The sequence below is a fragment of the Myxine glutinosa genome, unplaced genomic scaffold, assembly GCF_964187855.1.
Source record: "Myxine glutinosa unplaced genomic scaffold, kmMyxGlut1.1 SCAFFOLD_1736, whole genome shotgun sequence".
NCBI classification, from domain to species: Eukaryota; Metazoa; Chordata; class Myxini; order Myxiniformes; family Myxinidae; genus Myxine; species Myxine glutinosa.
Genome location: NW_027617831.1, coordinates 46,759 through 61,553, shown reverse-complemented (window position 1 = coordinate 61,553; position 14,795 = coordinate 46,759). Strand labels below are relative to the sequence as shown.

The following is a 14,795-nucleotide window of genomic DNA, read 5'->3' as shown; positions in this document are numbered from 1 at the left end:
ACTCCCACCCGCAACCTCCGCTCTGCTGGTACCAACCTCCTGACCCCCCCCATCCGGACCAAATTTAGATCCTGGGGGGACAGGGCCTTCTCCATCGCTGCTCCCACCCTCTGGAACTCGCTACCTCACACCATCAGAGACTCCTCCTCACTCACCACATTCAAAACATCACTCAAGACCCACCTGTTCAACACTGCATTCAACATTTAACCCACAGCATCTAACCCCTGACTATCTCCTCTCCTTCTCCCTCCTTTGTGCTTTGAATATTTCCCTATTGATTCTTCTTTTTTTGCAATTGTCTTTATGTTTTGCTATGCGTTATGTTTTGCACTCTGTCAAAGCGTCTTTGGGCTTCCTGAAAAGCGCTATATAAAATAAATGCATTATTATTATTATTATTAAAGATGAAAAGAAAACAATAAAACATCCATTTGTTATATATGCTGATTTTGAAAGTATTTTAGAAAAAATTGATACTGCTTCTCCAGATCCAAAAGAATCATACACAAATAAATATCAAAAACATACTCCTTGTGGTTTTTGTTATTATATCAAATCATCCGTTGGTGATAAATATAACAAGTTAGAGATGTATAGAGGCTCAAATACCCCAGAGGAGTTTGTGAAACTACTAGAAAAAGACTGTGTTCGATTAACCAAGATAATGAGAGAAACCAATAAACCAATGTCCTTAACAAGTAAAGAAAAAAGGGAATTTATAAAAAACAATGTCTGTCATATTTGTGAGGAGAAAATTGGTAAAGGTCGAAAGGTTAGAGACCATTGTCATCTCACTGGTAAATAGAGAGGTCCGGCTCATCAAAGTTGTAATATTAATTATCAACTCCCCTCTTTCATTCCTGTCTTTCTTCATAACAATGCTCATTATGATACACATCTATTTATCAAGGAACTCTCAAAGACTTCTGGAAGTATCTCAGCAATTCCAAACACGGATCAGAAATACATTTCATTCACAAAAACAATTCACACATCTCCTATTACTCATATCAGATTTCTTGATACATTTAAATTCATGGCAAGTCCATTGGCTAACTTGGTTTTGTTTTGTTTTTTTGTTTTGTTTTTTTGTATACAAGATCGAGGCTCGTGAAAGAGCGAACATTAATCACACAGAAAGACAAACCGACACATAAAACATATAACATCGGGAGCGGTAGACAAGATGGGGAGAGAGGGGGAAGGACACAAACACAACATTTGAGAGCAGGGACCGAGAGACATGGAGACATCGAGAGATCTGAGAGAGGGCGAGGGCTTTGGGGGGGGGGGCATGGGAAGGGGGCGGTGGGAGAGGTATAAAACATATGGACACTGCCAGGACTTCCAGGAAAGAAGTTGGAATTTCAAACAAGGTGGATCTGGGGTGAATTAGCGGGGGTAGAAAAGTTCAAGGTTTTGGATGGGGGAAGATAAGAGATGGTGGTGAACAGCTGTTTTAAAGACCTGGAGGGAGGAGTGGGATTGAAGGGAGTGAGGGAGTTTGTTCCAGAGGCGGGAGAATAGAGGAATGAAAGAGTGAAGGTGAGCAGAGAGCCGAGATTTCGGCAGTTTAACCATCAGAGGGTTGCTGACAGATCTTGTGCGACCTGTAGGAATATTTGGGGGACAGAGCACAGAGAGAGCTGGGGGTGCAAGGCCGGAGAGGAGTCGGTAGAAGACAGAAAGACCACCTACCTGCCTGCGGTGAGTGAGTGAAAGGCCCTCAGAGATAGCTTCATCGCGGGAGATTCCAATAATTCTGAAAGCTTTGGTTTCAACAGCGTGAAGCCGAGCTAGGTGTGAGGCAGGAGCACCGGCCCATAGGGGAGAACAGTATTCCATTGAGCTGCGGATGAAAGCCTTGTATGTGGTGAGGAGCTCAGGTGTGCCGAGGAAGGACTTCGCACGACGGAGGATGCCCAGTCGGCGACTGGCTTTGGAGGCCAGCTTGGAAATGTGGTTTTCCCAAGAAAGATCATGGCAGATAGTGAGACCCAAAATCTTGAGCGACAGAACTTCTTGGAGAGGATTGTTGAGAAAGTAGATGGGAGGGTTGTCCAGTCGATCTTTTCGGAGAGACATAGTAAGAGTGTGAGATTTGTCAGGATTGAAAGACATGTTCCACTTGTTTGACCAGTCTGTGATTTTGTCCAGGTCTTCAGAGAGTGAGGAGGCAGCAGACTGCCGATCTGAGGGAAGAGGAATGGAGCGGCAGAGAGTGGAGTCATCAGCAAAGAGATAGAGAGGATTTTCGAGAGAGTCAGAGAGATCATTGATGAAGACCAGAAAAAGCACGGGGCCCAGAACACTGCCTTGGGGAACTCCAGCCTGAACAGGAAGAGGAGATGAGAGAAACCCATTCAGGGCCACACGTTGACGATGACTAGAGAGGAAGTCCGCCAGCCATGCGTGGAGATTTCCATGGATACCAAAGGAGGAGAGTTTGGTGAGCAGAGCGGGGTGCCAGACCGTGTCGAAGGCACGTGATATGTCGAGGGAGACAGCTCTAATTTCCTGTTTGGCATTGAGGACCTCCATCCATTGTTGAGACAGCAGAAGCAGCATGTCCAGAGTAGAGTGACCTGGTCTGAAACCAAATTGATGATCAGAGATCAAGCCATTGGAGAAGAGGAAAGATTTCATATCCGAAGCAATGATGGATTCCATGACTTTGCTGATAATTGGGAGAAGGCTGATTGGTCTGTAGTTGCTAGGATCTGTTTTTGCACCTTTTTTGTGCAAAGCGGTGATGTTGGCTGATTTCCAAGCAGATGGCAGTTGACCTTGAGCAAAAGAGAGGGTGAAGAGAACAGAGAGAGGGTGAGATAGAGCAGCAGAGCAGGATTTTAGGACCCGTGGGCTGATGCCGTCGGGTCCAGTTGCAGAATCAGAGTCGAGGGTTGACAGAAACTTTTCCACCTTGTCAGGAGGAAAGGACACGGAGTCCAGGAGCAGCAGGGTACGACTGGGTATGGTGGGTACAGAGAGGGATGGGTTTGGGACACAAGATTTAGAGGCAAACACAGAGTTGAGGCATTCAGCTTTTTCACGTGCGGAGTCAGCTGTGTAGCCGTTTGAGGTAAGGGAAGGGATGGAGGGGGAACAAACACCAGAAACGGATTTGACCAGACGCCACCAGGATTTGGAAGAGGGAGACAGATAAGAGAGTTCGGTCTTGAGAATGGAGAGATATTGTTTCCTGGCTCTCCTGAGGGTGGACACACACTTGTTTCGGGCTTTGTGAAAGGAAATGAGATTTCCTTCCATTGGATTTGCTTTCCAGGAGACGAAGGCAAGTTGTTTCTGGGCAACAGCCTCACCACAAGATTCCGTGTACCATGGACGGGAGGAAGGGTATGACAACTGAAGACGAGATGGGATAAATCTGTGCATGAGAGAGAGCAATTTACTTTGGAAGAATTCCCAGGATGAGTTGATGTCAGAGGTGGTAGAGATGGGAGACCAGTCCAGATGATTGATGGCTGCTTGAAGACCGTGCCAGTTGGCCTGAGTGAAATGCCAGACTCGTCGACGCTGAGCAGGCTCCCTGAGGATGGTCAGAGAGATGTCCACTTTAACAAGGACATGATCAGATGATCCGATCGGAGCAGAAGAAGAGCAGCAGACATTTTCAGGGAAGTTAGTCATAACCAAGTCCAGAAGAGAAGATGTTCCGTTGACTGAGATCCGGGTCGGGAAATTGACAGATTGTGTCAGTCCCAGTGAGTCGCAGAAGTCCTTTGCTGAAGAGCCATGGCTGGTGAGAGAGGTACCCACACCCAGCCAACTGGCATGGTGACAATTGAAATCACCACATATGAGGAAGAGAGAGTTGGGATGAGTAGATAGAAGTTGGTCCATATCATCAGACAGCGAGATGTAGATGGAGTCATCACTGTTTGGTGGACGGTACAACACACATATGAACAAGAGGTGGGAGCGAAGGGGAAGCCGTAGCCAGAGGTATTCCTGGGGGTGAGGTGGAGAGAGTGCAGTGCAGGGCGAGTGAGGAAGAGAGTTTTTGATAAAGATAGCAACCCCGCCTCCAGGACGAGGCTCAGGTCTATCATACCGGAGGAGGGAGTAGCCCGGGAGAGATACTATGGAATCAGAGACATCATAAAGGAGGAAAGTTTCTGTTAAGCAGATCACGTCTGGTTTGACAGAAGCAACCTGTATGGAGAGATCAGTTAAGTTTGAACGAAGGCCCCGGATGTTTGAGGTCCATACCGTTAATGAAGAGGAAGGGGGAGCATCAGATACAGAACAGGGGGGAGGAGGGGTAGGGTAAGATGTGGAAGAGGTGGAAGAGATAGGGAGAGCTGTTGAAGGTGTGTCAGAGATTTCAGAATAGCTCGGAGAAAGGGAAGGATGGGGCGGACAAAAGGTTTGATGATGATTGGGTGAGCCACAATGAGGTGTTATTTGAGGAGGGGGAAGAGCGAGGCAGAAGGTTGGGGGAGATGGAGGTGAGAGTTTGAAGGGGGAAGAAGCGGGGAGGACGCTTTGAGGAGGGGGAGTGAGAGGGGGGAAATTGAGAAGCAATGAGGGTGGGGAGATTTGAAGGGGAGGGGTGAGGGGGGAGTTTGGGAGGGAAGGGACAAGGGGAGGGATTTGAAAGGGATGGGATATGGGGGAGATTTGGAGGGGAGGGGTGAGGCAGGAGTCTAGGAGGGGAGGGGCGAGGGGGCGTCTTGGCGGGGAGGGGTGAGGGGGTAGTTTAGGAGGGAGGGGGCAAGGGGGGAGATTTGAAAGGGATGGGTGATGGGGAAGATTTGGAGGGGAGGGGTGATGGGGAAGATTTGGAGGGGAGGGGTTATGGGGAAGATTTGGAGGGGAGGGGTGAGATTGGATTTTTGAAAGTGTACGATTTATGGGAAACGAATATTTATTGCAAAATGAGTTTCTTGTGACCTTCGAGTTAAAAATACATTTAAGGATGCTGGATGGAGGATGGAGTGCAGGAGAGTTTAGGGAATGTAGAAAAAAGGCACTATAGGAGATGGATATTTTTTTTGGGATGAATTGATTTGGTGAACAAGTCGAAAGCAGCCTTTTAAAGAAGAAGAAGAAAAAGGTGTTATAAAATATGACGGAATACATAACTTGAGGGGAAAGTGTAAACATTGAAGGTTAATGAGTGAAAACTATCTGGGGAAATGGGGGAGAAACACGTGGTCGAAGAACGAACGAACGAATAAGAATGAATAAACGAATGAGAACAGAGAAGGAAATGTTTTTTTTTTTTTTTTTTTGTTTTGTTTTTTTTGAGTTGAGATTTACACAAGGAAGTAGGCTATGGGTGAAAAGCCTGGGAATACAGAGAACGAAAGTTATTGGATCACAAACGACGGACGGCTGAGAGAAAAACAAAGCCTCAAGGTTGTACAGTGCACACTGTACAAGGCCTCAAGACACGACACGGCAAACAGACGATCAATTTATGAAAGATAAACACCGAGAAACAACCAAAGTTGCACACAATAACTTCACACACCGAAAGATAAATACAGTTTCGACAAAATACAATTGTGAACAGACTTAACTTCGAAAAACGTGGAGACCGTGTGGAGCTTCGAAAATCCCTCCCACCGTCTCCGAGATCTCGCGAGATCTCCAAAATCTAAAAATCTAAAAGAGTTTCCATGTCTTTCAGAGTATTTTTTAGATAAAGATTTTCTAACACAAAAGGGAATTTACCCCAATGACTATATGGACTCATTTGAGAGATTCAATGAAACACAACTTCCTTTAAAAGAAAATTTCTATAACAAATTAAATAATAGTCATATATCTGATAAAGATTATGTACACGCACAAAATGTTTGGAAAAAATATAACATTAAGAATCTTGGTGAGTATCACGATTTGTACCTCAAAACTGATGTGCTTTTGTTGGCTGATGTGTTTGAGGCTTTCAGAACAATCTGTCATTCTGGATATGGATTGGATCCTGCTCACTATTACACTGCTCCTGGATTGGCTTGGAGCACGATGTTAAAAATGACAAAACAAGCTTTGGATTTGATAACCAATGTTGATATGCTTTTGATGATTGAAAAGGCAAAGAGAGGTGGAATTTCACAAGTCTGTTCAAAGAGATATGCTAAAGCAAATAACAAGTACATTCCAAATTATGATCCATCGGTAGAGAGCTCCTACTTGATGTATTATGATGCGAACAACCTGTATGGCTGGGCAATGTCTCAGGCTCTTCCTTATGGAAAACTTAGATGGATAAAGGAAAAAGATTACAAAAAGGTTTTACAAGATGTATGTATCTCTACACAAAAAGAATTGGATGATTCAAAGGTTGGTTATTATTTTGAGGTCGATTTGAAATATCCAGAGGAACTTCATAACCTACACAAAGATCTCCCATTTGCTTGTGAAAAGGAAAGTCCAAAGAAGGAGTGGTTAAGTGATTATTATCAACAATCATTTAATATAGGTGAATCAACAGAAAAATTACTTACTACATTTTATAACAAGAAAAATTATGTTCTACACCAAAGAAATTTGCGACAATATTTATCAAAAGGTCTAAGAGTAGAGAAGATCCATAGGGTTCTAAAGTTCAATCAAAGTCATTGGTTGAAGGGGTACATTGATTTTAATACACAAAGAAGAACAGAGTCAAAAACAGATTTTGAGAAAGACTTTTATAAATTGATGAATAATGCGGTCTTTGGTAAGACCATGGAGAATGTGAGGAAAAGACAAAATATCAGACTATCAACATCTTGGAAACAAGCATCAAAATTAATTAATAGACCGAGTTTTACTAGAGCTCGTTTACTAGTTTTACTAGAGTTTTTACTAGTTTTACTAGAGTTTTACTAGGCATTTCACTCAGGCCGACTGGGACGGTCTTCAAGCAGCCATCAATCGTCTGGATTGGTCTCCCATCTCCACTGCCTCTGACATCAATTCTTCCTGGGAATTCTTCCAAAGCAAACTGATCTCTCTCATGCACAGATTTATCCCATCTCGCCTTCAGTTGTCTTACCCTTCCTCCCGTCCATGGTACACTGAATCTTGTGGTGAGGCAGTTGCCCTGAAAGAACTTGCCTTTGCCTCTTGGAAGGCTAATCCAACTGAAGGAAATCTCAGTTCCTTCCACCAAGCTCGGAACAAGTGTGTGCCTACCCTCAGGAGTGCCAGGAAGCACTATCTCTCCTCACTCAAGAATGAACTCTCAAACCTGTCTCCTTCCTCCAAATCCTGGTGGCGTCTGGTCAAATCCGTTTCTGGTGTTTGTTCCCCCTCCATCCCCTCCCTTACCTCAAATGGCCACACAGTTGACATCGCACGTGACAAAGCGGAATGCCTCAACTCTGTGTTTACCTCAAAATCCTTAGTCCCAAACCCATCTCTCTCTGTTCCCACCTTTCCCAGTCGAACCAAACTGCTCCTGGACTCTGTGACCTTCTCTCCTGACAAGGTGGAGGAGTTTTTGTCAAACCTCGACTCTGATTCTGCAACTGGACCAGATGGCATCAGCCCACGGGTCCTAAAATCCTGCTCTGCCGCTCTATCTCACCCTCTCTCTGTTCTTTTCACCCTATCCTTTGCTCAAGGTCATCTGCCAGCATCCTGGAAATCAGCAAACATTACCGCTTTACACAAAAAAGGTGCAAAAACAGATCCTTGCAACTACAGACCAATCAGCCTGCTCCCAATTATCAGCAAAGTCATGGAATCCATCATTGCTTCGGATATGAAATCTTTCCTCTTCTCCAATGGCTTGATCTCTGATCATCAATTTGGTTTCAGACCAGGTCACTCTACTCTGGACATGCTGCTTCTGCTGTCTCAACAATGGATGGAGGTCCTCAATGCCAAACAGGAAATCAGAGCTGTCTCCCTTGACATTTCACGTGCCTTTGATACGGTCTGGCACCCAGCTCTGCTCACCAAACTCTCCTCCTATGGTATCCATGGAAATCTCCATGCATGGCTTGCGGACTTCCTCTCTGGTCGTAGTCAACGTGTGGCCCTGAATGGATTTCTCTCATCTCCCCTTCCCGTTCAGGCTGGAGTTCCCCAAGGCAGTGTGCTGGGCCCTGTGCTTTTTCTGGTCTTTATCAATGATCTCTCCGACTCTCTGGAAAATCCTCTGTATCTCTTTGCTGATGACTCCACTCTCTGCCGCTCCATTCCTCTTCCCTCAGATCGGCAGTCTGCAGCCTCCTCACTCTCTGAAGACCTGGACAAAATCACAGACTGGTCAAACATGTGGAACATGTCTTTCAATCCTGACAAATCTCACACTCTTACTATGTCTCTCCGAAAAGATCGACTGGACAACCCTCCCATCTACTTTCTCAACAATCCTCTCCAAGAAGTTCTGTCGCTCAAGCTTTTGGGTCTCACCATCTGCCATGATCTTTCTTGGGAAAACCACATTTCCAAGCTGGCCTCCAAAGCCAGTCGCCGACTGGGCATCCTCCGTCGTGCGAAGTCCTTCCTAGGCACACCTGAGCTCCTCACCACATACAAGGCTTTCATCCGCAGCTCAATGGAATACTGTTCTCCCCTATGGGCTGGTGCTCCTGCCTCACACCTGGCTCGGCTTCACGCTGTTGAATCCAAAGCTTTCAGAATCATTGGAATCTCCCACGATGAAGCTATCTCTGAGGGCCTTTCACTCACTCACCGCAGGCAGGTAGGTGGTCTTTCTGTCTTCTACCGACTCCTCTCCAGCCTTGCTCCCCCAGCTCTCTCTGTGCTCTGTCCCCCAAATATTCCTACAGGTCGCACAAGATCTGCCAGCCACCCTCTGATGGTTAAACTGCCGAAATCTCGGCTCTCTGCTCACCTTCACTCTTTCATTCCTCTTTTCTCCCGCCTCTGGAACAAACTCCCACACTCACTTCAATCACACCCCTCCCTCCAGGTCTTCAAAACAGCTGTTCACCACCATCTCTTTCTTATCTTCCCCCATCCAAAACCTTGATCTTTTCTACCCCCACTAATTCACCCCAGATCCACCTTGTTTGAAATTCCAACTTCTTTCCTGGAAGTCTTGGCAGTGTCCATATGTTTTATACCTCTCCCCCAAAGCCCTCTCCCTCCCTCAGTTCTCTCGATGTCTCCATGTCTCTCGGTCCCTGCTCTCAAATGTTGTGTTTGTGTCCTTCCCCCTCTCTCCCCATCTTGTCTACCGCTCCCGATGTTATTTGTTTTGTGTGTCTGTTTGTCTTTCTGTGTGATTAATGTTCGCTCTTTCACGAGCCTCGATCTTGTATACAAAAAAAAAAAAAAAAAAGCTGAGGTCTTTACTGAGAACTTTTGTGCGATCCATTTGATTAAAGAGAGTATTGAAATGGACAAACCTATTTATATTGGAACATCAATTCTTGATTTATCAAAGTCATTAATGTATGATTACTTTTATAATAGCTTGAGGAAGAAATATCAAAATGATGTTCATCTACTTTATATGGATACAGATAGTTTTATTTTGCAAATTAATACTGATGATGTTTATTCAGACATGAAAAAGGACATTAATATCTATGACACTAGTAATTACAGTCCAGAGAGTGAGTTGTTCTCTTCTAAAAATAAAAAGGTGATTGGAAAGTTTAAGGATGAATTAGGAGGAAATGTCAAGAGTGAATTTGTGGGATTGAGGTCTAAGGCTTATGCTTATAAATACATTGTGAATAACGTTGAAAAAACTGATAAGAAGTTAAAAGGCATAAAGAAAAATGTCATTAAAGAAACAATCAACTTTAAGGATTATTATAACTGTTTAACAACAAAGAAAGAAGAGTTTAGAAAGATTAATGGAATAAGAAGTTATAAACATAAATTATATTCAGAAGAGGTGAATAAGAAAGCATTGGGGGCTTTTGATGATAAGAGGTTTATTTTAGAAAATGGAATTGATAGTCTCCCTTATGGTTATATAAGTATATAAGTGATAAGTTAAAAAGGGGGGTTAGGGATTTTAACGGGCTACCGCCGCCTTTTTACTATTATATAAATGATAGAACCAAGTACCAACCAGACTAAAGAGTGGAGGTGTAATCAACCTTGGTATATAAATGGTAAACATAACGAATGTGAAAAATATCAAATAGGTATAATTGAAAAGACAACTGGTAAAAAAAATTACAAAACAAATAAGAGAATTAATTTAAATACCGGTGAATTGGGTAAAAAAGATGGAAATATTTTTGAGTGGACGGAAAACTTTGATGGTTGCCAGGAAAATATATACTTTAATTTAAAAATGGTATGTGGCACTGGAGGCGCTCAAACAAGAACATTGAGGGAGGTTTACCATTTTATCTTAGCTCAGTTAAAATATCTTAATAAAGAACCAAACTCAAACATCTTTTTTGTTAATATATTAGATGGTGAAGGGAGTGGCAAGATAATTAAATTATTTCCCACGCATAAACAAATATTTGTAGGGTCGTTGTTTGAGTGGGTCAAAGATGATTCACCAGATGATATTAAGAGTAAAAGGTTAAAAGGTCCATAAGGTCAGAAGGATCACAGGTTCACACAGAAGGACCATTGTTTAAGTGGACTAATGAATAAGGATAACATGTCAAAAGGTTAGAAGGTTTGTAAAGAACAGGGTGAGAGAAATAGAGGTGTTTAGGGGCAATGAGGGAGGGGAAAAATTAACATGTAAGTCAATGGGAAAATGAGAGTGTCCCAGAAGCAACATATATACACTACTAACAACCACGGTCCCCGAAAAAGGCCAACCCCCGCTTTGCGAGGAAAAATGGCCTCTAAATGTGTTTTTTTTTTTTTTTATCCAAATTTCCCTGAAGACCCAAAACACTATGAAGGCCCAAAATACACCGAAATGGTCAAACATGCCTATCCCTCTGAAACGACGTGTGGTGAGGCGCGTGGAGCGAGCCAAGTCATGCTAGAAATACCCAATAATGTGAAATTGGAAATTTATTTTTAGAAATTCTTACAAAATCATTAAAAATGAAACATAGAAATATCCAATTTACATAACTATTCCATCTGCAGAGTCAATACTTTGTAGAAGCACCTTTGGCAGCGATTACAGCTTTGAGTCTTCTTGGGTATTCTGTATCAGCTTTGCACATCTGGATTTGTGGAGTTTCTCCCATTATTCCTTGCAGATTTGCTCAAGCTCTTCAAGTTGGATGGAGAGTGTTGATGAGCAGCAATCTTCAAGTCTATCCACAGATTCTCAATGGGATTAAAGTCTGGCTGGGCCACTCAAGGACTTTCAAATTCTTGCTCTGAAGCCATTCCAGTGTTGCTTTGGCTTTATGCTTGTGGTCCTTGACCTGTTTCAACGTAAATCTTCGCCGCAGTTTACGGACTTTTGCACTCTGAAGCAGGTTTTCCTCAAGGATTTGCCTGTATTTGTGTCCATTCATTGTCCTCTCTATCCTTGCAAGTCTCCAAGGCCCTGCGGCTGAAAAGCATCTCCATAGCATGATGCTGTCACCACCATGCTTCACGATAGGGATGGTATTAGATGGGTGATGTGCTGTGCTCGTTTTCTGCCAGATGTAGCGCTTTGCAATCAGGCCAAATAGTTCAATTTTCGTCTCATCAGACCACAGATTATTTTGCCTCATGCTCTCAGAGTCTTTCACATACATTTTTGTAAACTCCAGTCATGCTGTCATGTGCCTTTATCTCAGGATTTGCTTCCTTGTGGCCACTCTCCCAATAAAGCCTAGATTTGTGAAGTGCTGTGAACACTATTGTCTTTCCAGCAGGTTTAGCCATCTCAGCCAAGGAACTCTGTATCAGAGTGGTTTTGGGTTCTTGGTCACCTCCCTAACCAAGGTCCTTCTTGCCTGGTTGCTCAATTATTTGAGTTCTACAGATAGTTAGTTCCTTGGAATTCATGGTAGAGTTCCTGCTCTGACATGCACTCGACATTGCAGCTTTAAATTATTAATTATTTTGGAGAGATTGCTAAAAAAAAATTCCATTTTGACATTATGGGGTATTATGTGTAAAACCGTGACAAAAATCAATCTCAATTTAATCCATTTAAAATTCAGGCTGTAACACAACAAAATGTGAAAAACGTCCAAGGGGTGTGAATACTTTCTGAAGGCAATGTATCACAAATAAAGTTTTCAGTCCAGTTAGCTACCTGAGCAGCCACACCACAAGCCCTCATCTTGCTAACAACATTCTATGTGGAACATTATGGCTAACTCTTTTATTCCGACAAAGGGTTAACGTCCAAAATGTGAGCTTCTCTTTGCTAACAATGGTGGTCAGCATACCTCGCTGAACATTCTGTTATTCCATCCTTTATATCCCATTTAATTTTGTTGAGATCTTATTCCTGGGTTGAAATATTGTCTTTTTAAAGGCTCTGTTCATTATGTGAGCACAAATTCCACTTCCAATGAGTAATTTGAGATCTGCTGGGGGCTGAGTGCCATTTTGCATACTGTGACAGGTGATGCCATGTTGAGGAGTTTTTTCAAACCCGCCACGTTTGCCAATGCAGGCTGATGAGGGAACTTTCTTAGCCGCCTGATTAGTTATAAATTCGCGAGGTGATCGAATCTGCTGGTGTTAGCATGAAGTGATGATACTACTTGTACAGCTCTTGAAGTCGTTTGATCATGTAAGCTGCAGCACCAGGTAAAGAGGAGTTCCAATGGTTCAGATGCCCCTGGTAGAATCAGTCTACATTATGACACATTGTTTGATACCATCTTTATGGTTTTGTGAGTAAAACGAAACAATCCACTCAAATTGCTTTTGAGTTATTATTTTTATTCGTTCATAATGTTCTCTCTTTCATGAGGATTAGGGGCTCTCAATATTTAGCACTGCCCAAAATGATTGAATTCTTTTCTTTTTTTCTTCTCTTCTCTTTGCATGTAAACCGTGCATTTATTTTCCCTTCATTCTCCCTAACTCACTTACCTTGGCATCATTGTCCAATTTCCATTTTCACAATTTGCACACGTGCCTCACACTTCATGTTTGTGCTCTTGTTGTAAATTAGTGTCTACTGTTTTTGATCTCCAAGCAAAACAAGCATTGCCATCCGATACCAAGAAAACGACCGAATCATGAACAACTTATTAGCAATAATTATTGGTATAATTGGTGCACAAGAAAGATGATGAAAAGTGGGAATTGTTACGTACCAGGGTCATTAAAAGGTACAAGGATGTAATTGAAAGGTGCATCCTGGCTGTTCTTGAATCGATCCAGTATATCAAAGCAGGTGGACTTAACGGCTTCAATGTCATCTCCCATGCTACCTGTATCATCTATCACAAAGGTGAGTGAATATCCATTCAGAGAGAAAAGGGTGCGGAACACAGTTTCACCCACGGACTCCAGCAATCCACCATCTACGGAGGGATGTAATAATTTAAGAAGCGTTAGAAGGTCATGTGAGACTAGGGCAGGTTCATACACTAAACATTATATTCATGAAAATGAATTATGTGTACAATATTAAGAACAACAAAAACTGAGCAAGACAAAAGTGTTCATCGGAATGTCCCTTTCACTTGTCAAATGCATGCTGTCGAACTCCCAATATTCCAGTTCCATTGGAAATTTATATTCCCGACATTTCTCACCCGGATAAGTTCTTAATCCTTCATTCCTTCCCAACATCACTGTCTGCCTGTCTCTGTGTCTCACTCTGCCTCTCTAAAAACTCACTGTTGGAGATGAAGAAATCTCTTGTAGCCAACACTGCCTGCTGACCAGCTGCTTTATGCCACATGTGGTGTGGAGATACCCGGGCATCATTTGTTTCTTTGTTTATGCCACCTGCTGGTGCTTTATCCTGCCATGCGTCGTTGATTCCACCATGGTTGCATTTACCTTGATGAAGAGTGGGGCAGAATGTGAGGGCAAGAGACCGACATGAAATGCACTCGTAGTTGAACCAAACAGTATTTCCTTGTGTGCTGAATGAAAGCAAAGCGAATGCAGCATTCTCATAAAAAGTGAAACATCATAAAGAACTCACCTTGTGGTTTATGAATGCACAATCCCACCTTTCTGTAACCGCTGGTGAGAAGTTTTTTCTCCACTAGGTTGTCCTGGCAGGTATATACACCATTCTTCCTGGACACGCAGGAACAGGTAAGACTCAAAGAGCTTAGTTGTTTTTATATAAACAAAATCTGGAATCATGGAAGAGCAAGGTGAGGATGGGATAAAGGTAACACGAACAGTGAGGTGGTGGGGGAAACAGCCAAACACAAACAAGCAGATGATTGCAAGTGACCACACAGGTGATTATCCATGATCATAAGCGGCTGCACAGGTAATTGAATTCACAACATCGCATCCATATTGGCAAAGAGGAAAACGAAATTTCTTAGACCTACCTATTCTACAACAACAAAGAACGCATTTCTAAACCGAAGATGAAATGCCACTGGAGGCAGGTGGGGAATACAAGTCCAAATTGGAGCTTGCTCATCTTTTACTTTATTCATACAGGTTCACTGCAACAAAATGATTGAATAAGCCGAATCAATTATAAAGTCTGACCTTTTAAATTATTAATAGAGTCAAGAATCGTGAAAGAGCAAACACATTAAACATGAAAACATGCACGGACATATAAAACATACAATAAAGGGAGCGGGAGACAAGAGGGGGAGAGAGAGAGGAAAGCATACACGCACAACAACAGTGGAGAACAGGGATGTCGGTAGATCAGTGGAAGGGGGAGGGCTGGGGAGGGGGTGGGGGGGGGGGCGGGTGGGTTAAAGCAGTACAAAGTAAATTAACACAACAAGGAATTTCAGGAAAGAAGTTGGAGA

At 43.0% G+C, this 14,795-nt stretch overlaps 1 protein-coding gene across 1 annotated transcript in view; it reads right to left on the bottom strand.

The window, feature by feature from the left end:
* LOC137438574 (von Willebrand factor A domain-containing protein 7) overlaps positions 1–14,795 on the bottom strand; it is a gene marked incomplete at its 3' end in the record, with an annotated part of 54,983 nt that overhangs the window by 28,550 nt on the left and 11,638 nt on the right. The window contains exons 5-7 of the mRNA XM_078769234.1: positions 13,991–14,088; positions 13,678–13,842; positions 13,149–13,358 (exon numbers count right to left, since the gene is read on the bottom strand). Of these exons, the coding sequence (XP_078625360.1) occupies positions 13,149–13,358; positions 13,678–13,842; positions 13,991–14,088 (473 nt within the window). The remainder of the gene's footprint in view (positions 1–13,148; positions 13,359–13,677; positions 13,843–13,990; positions 14,089–14,795) is intronic.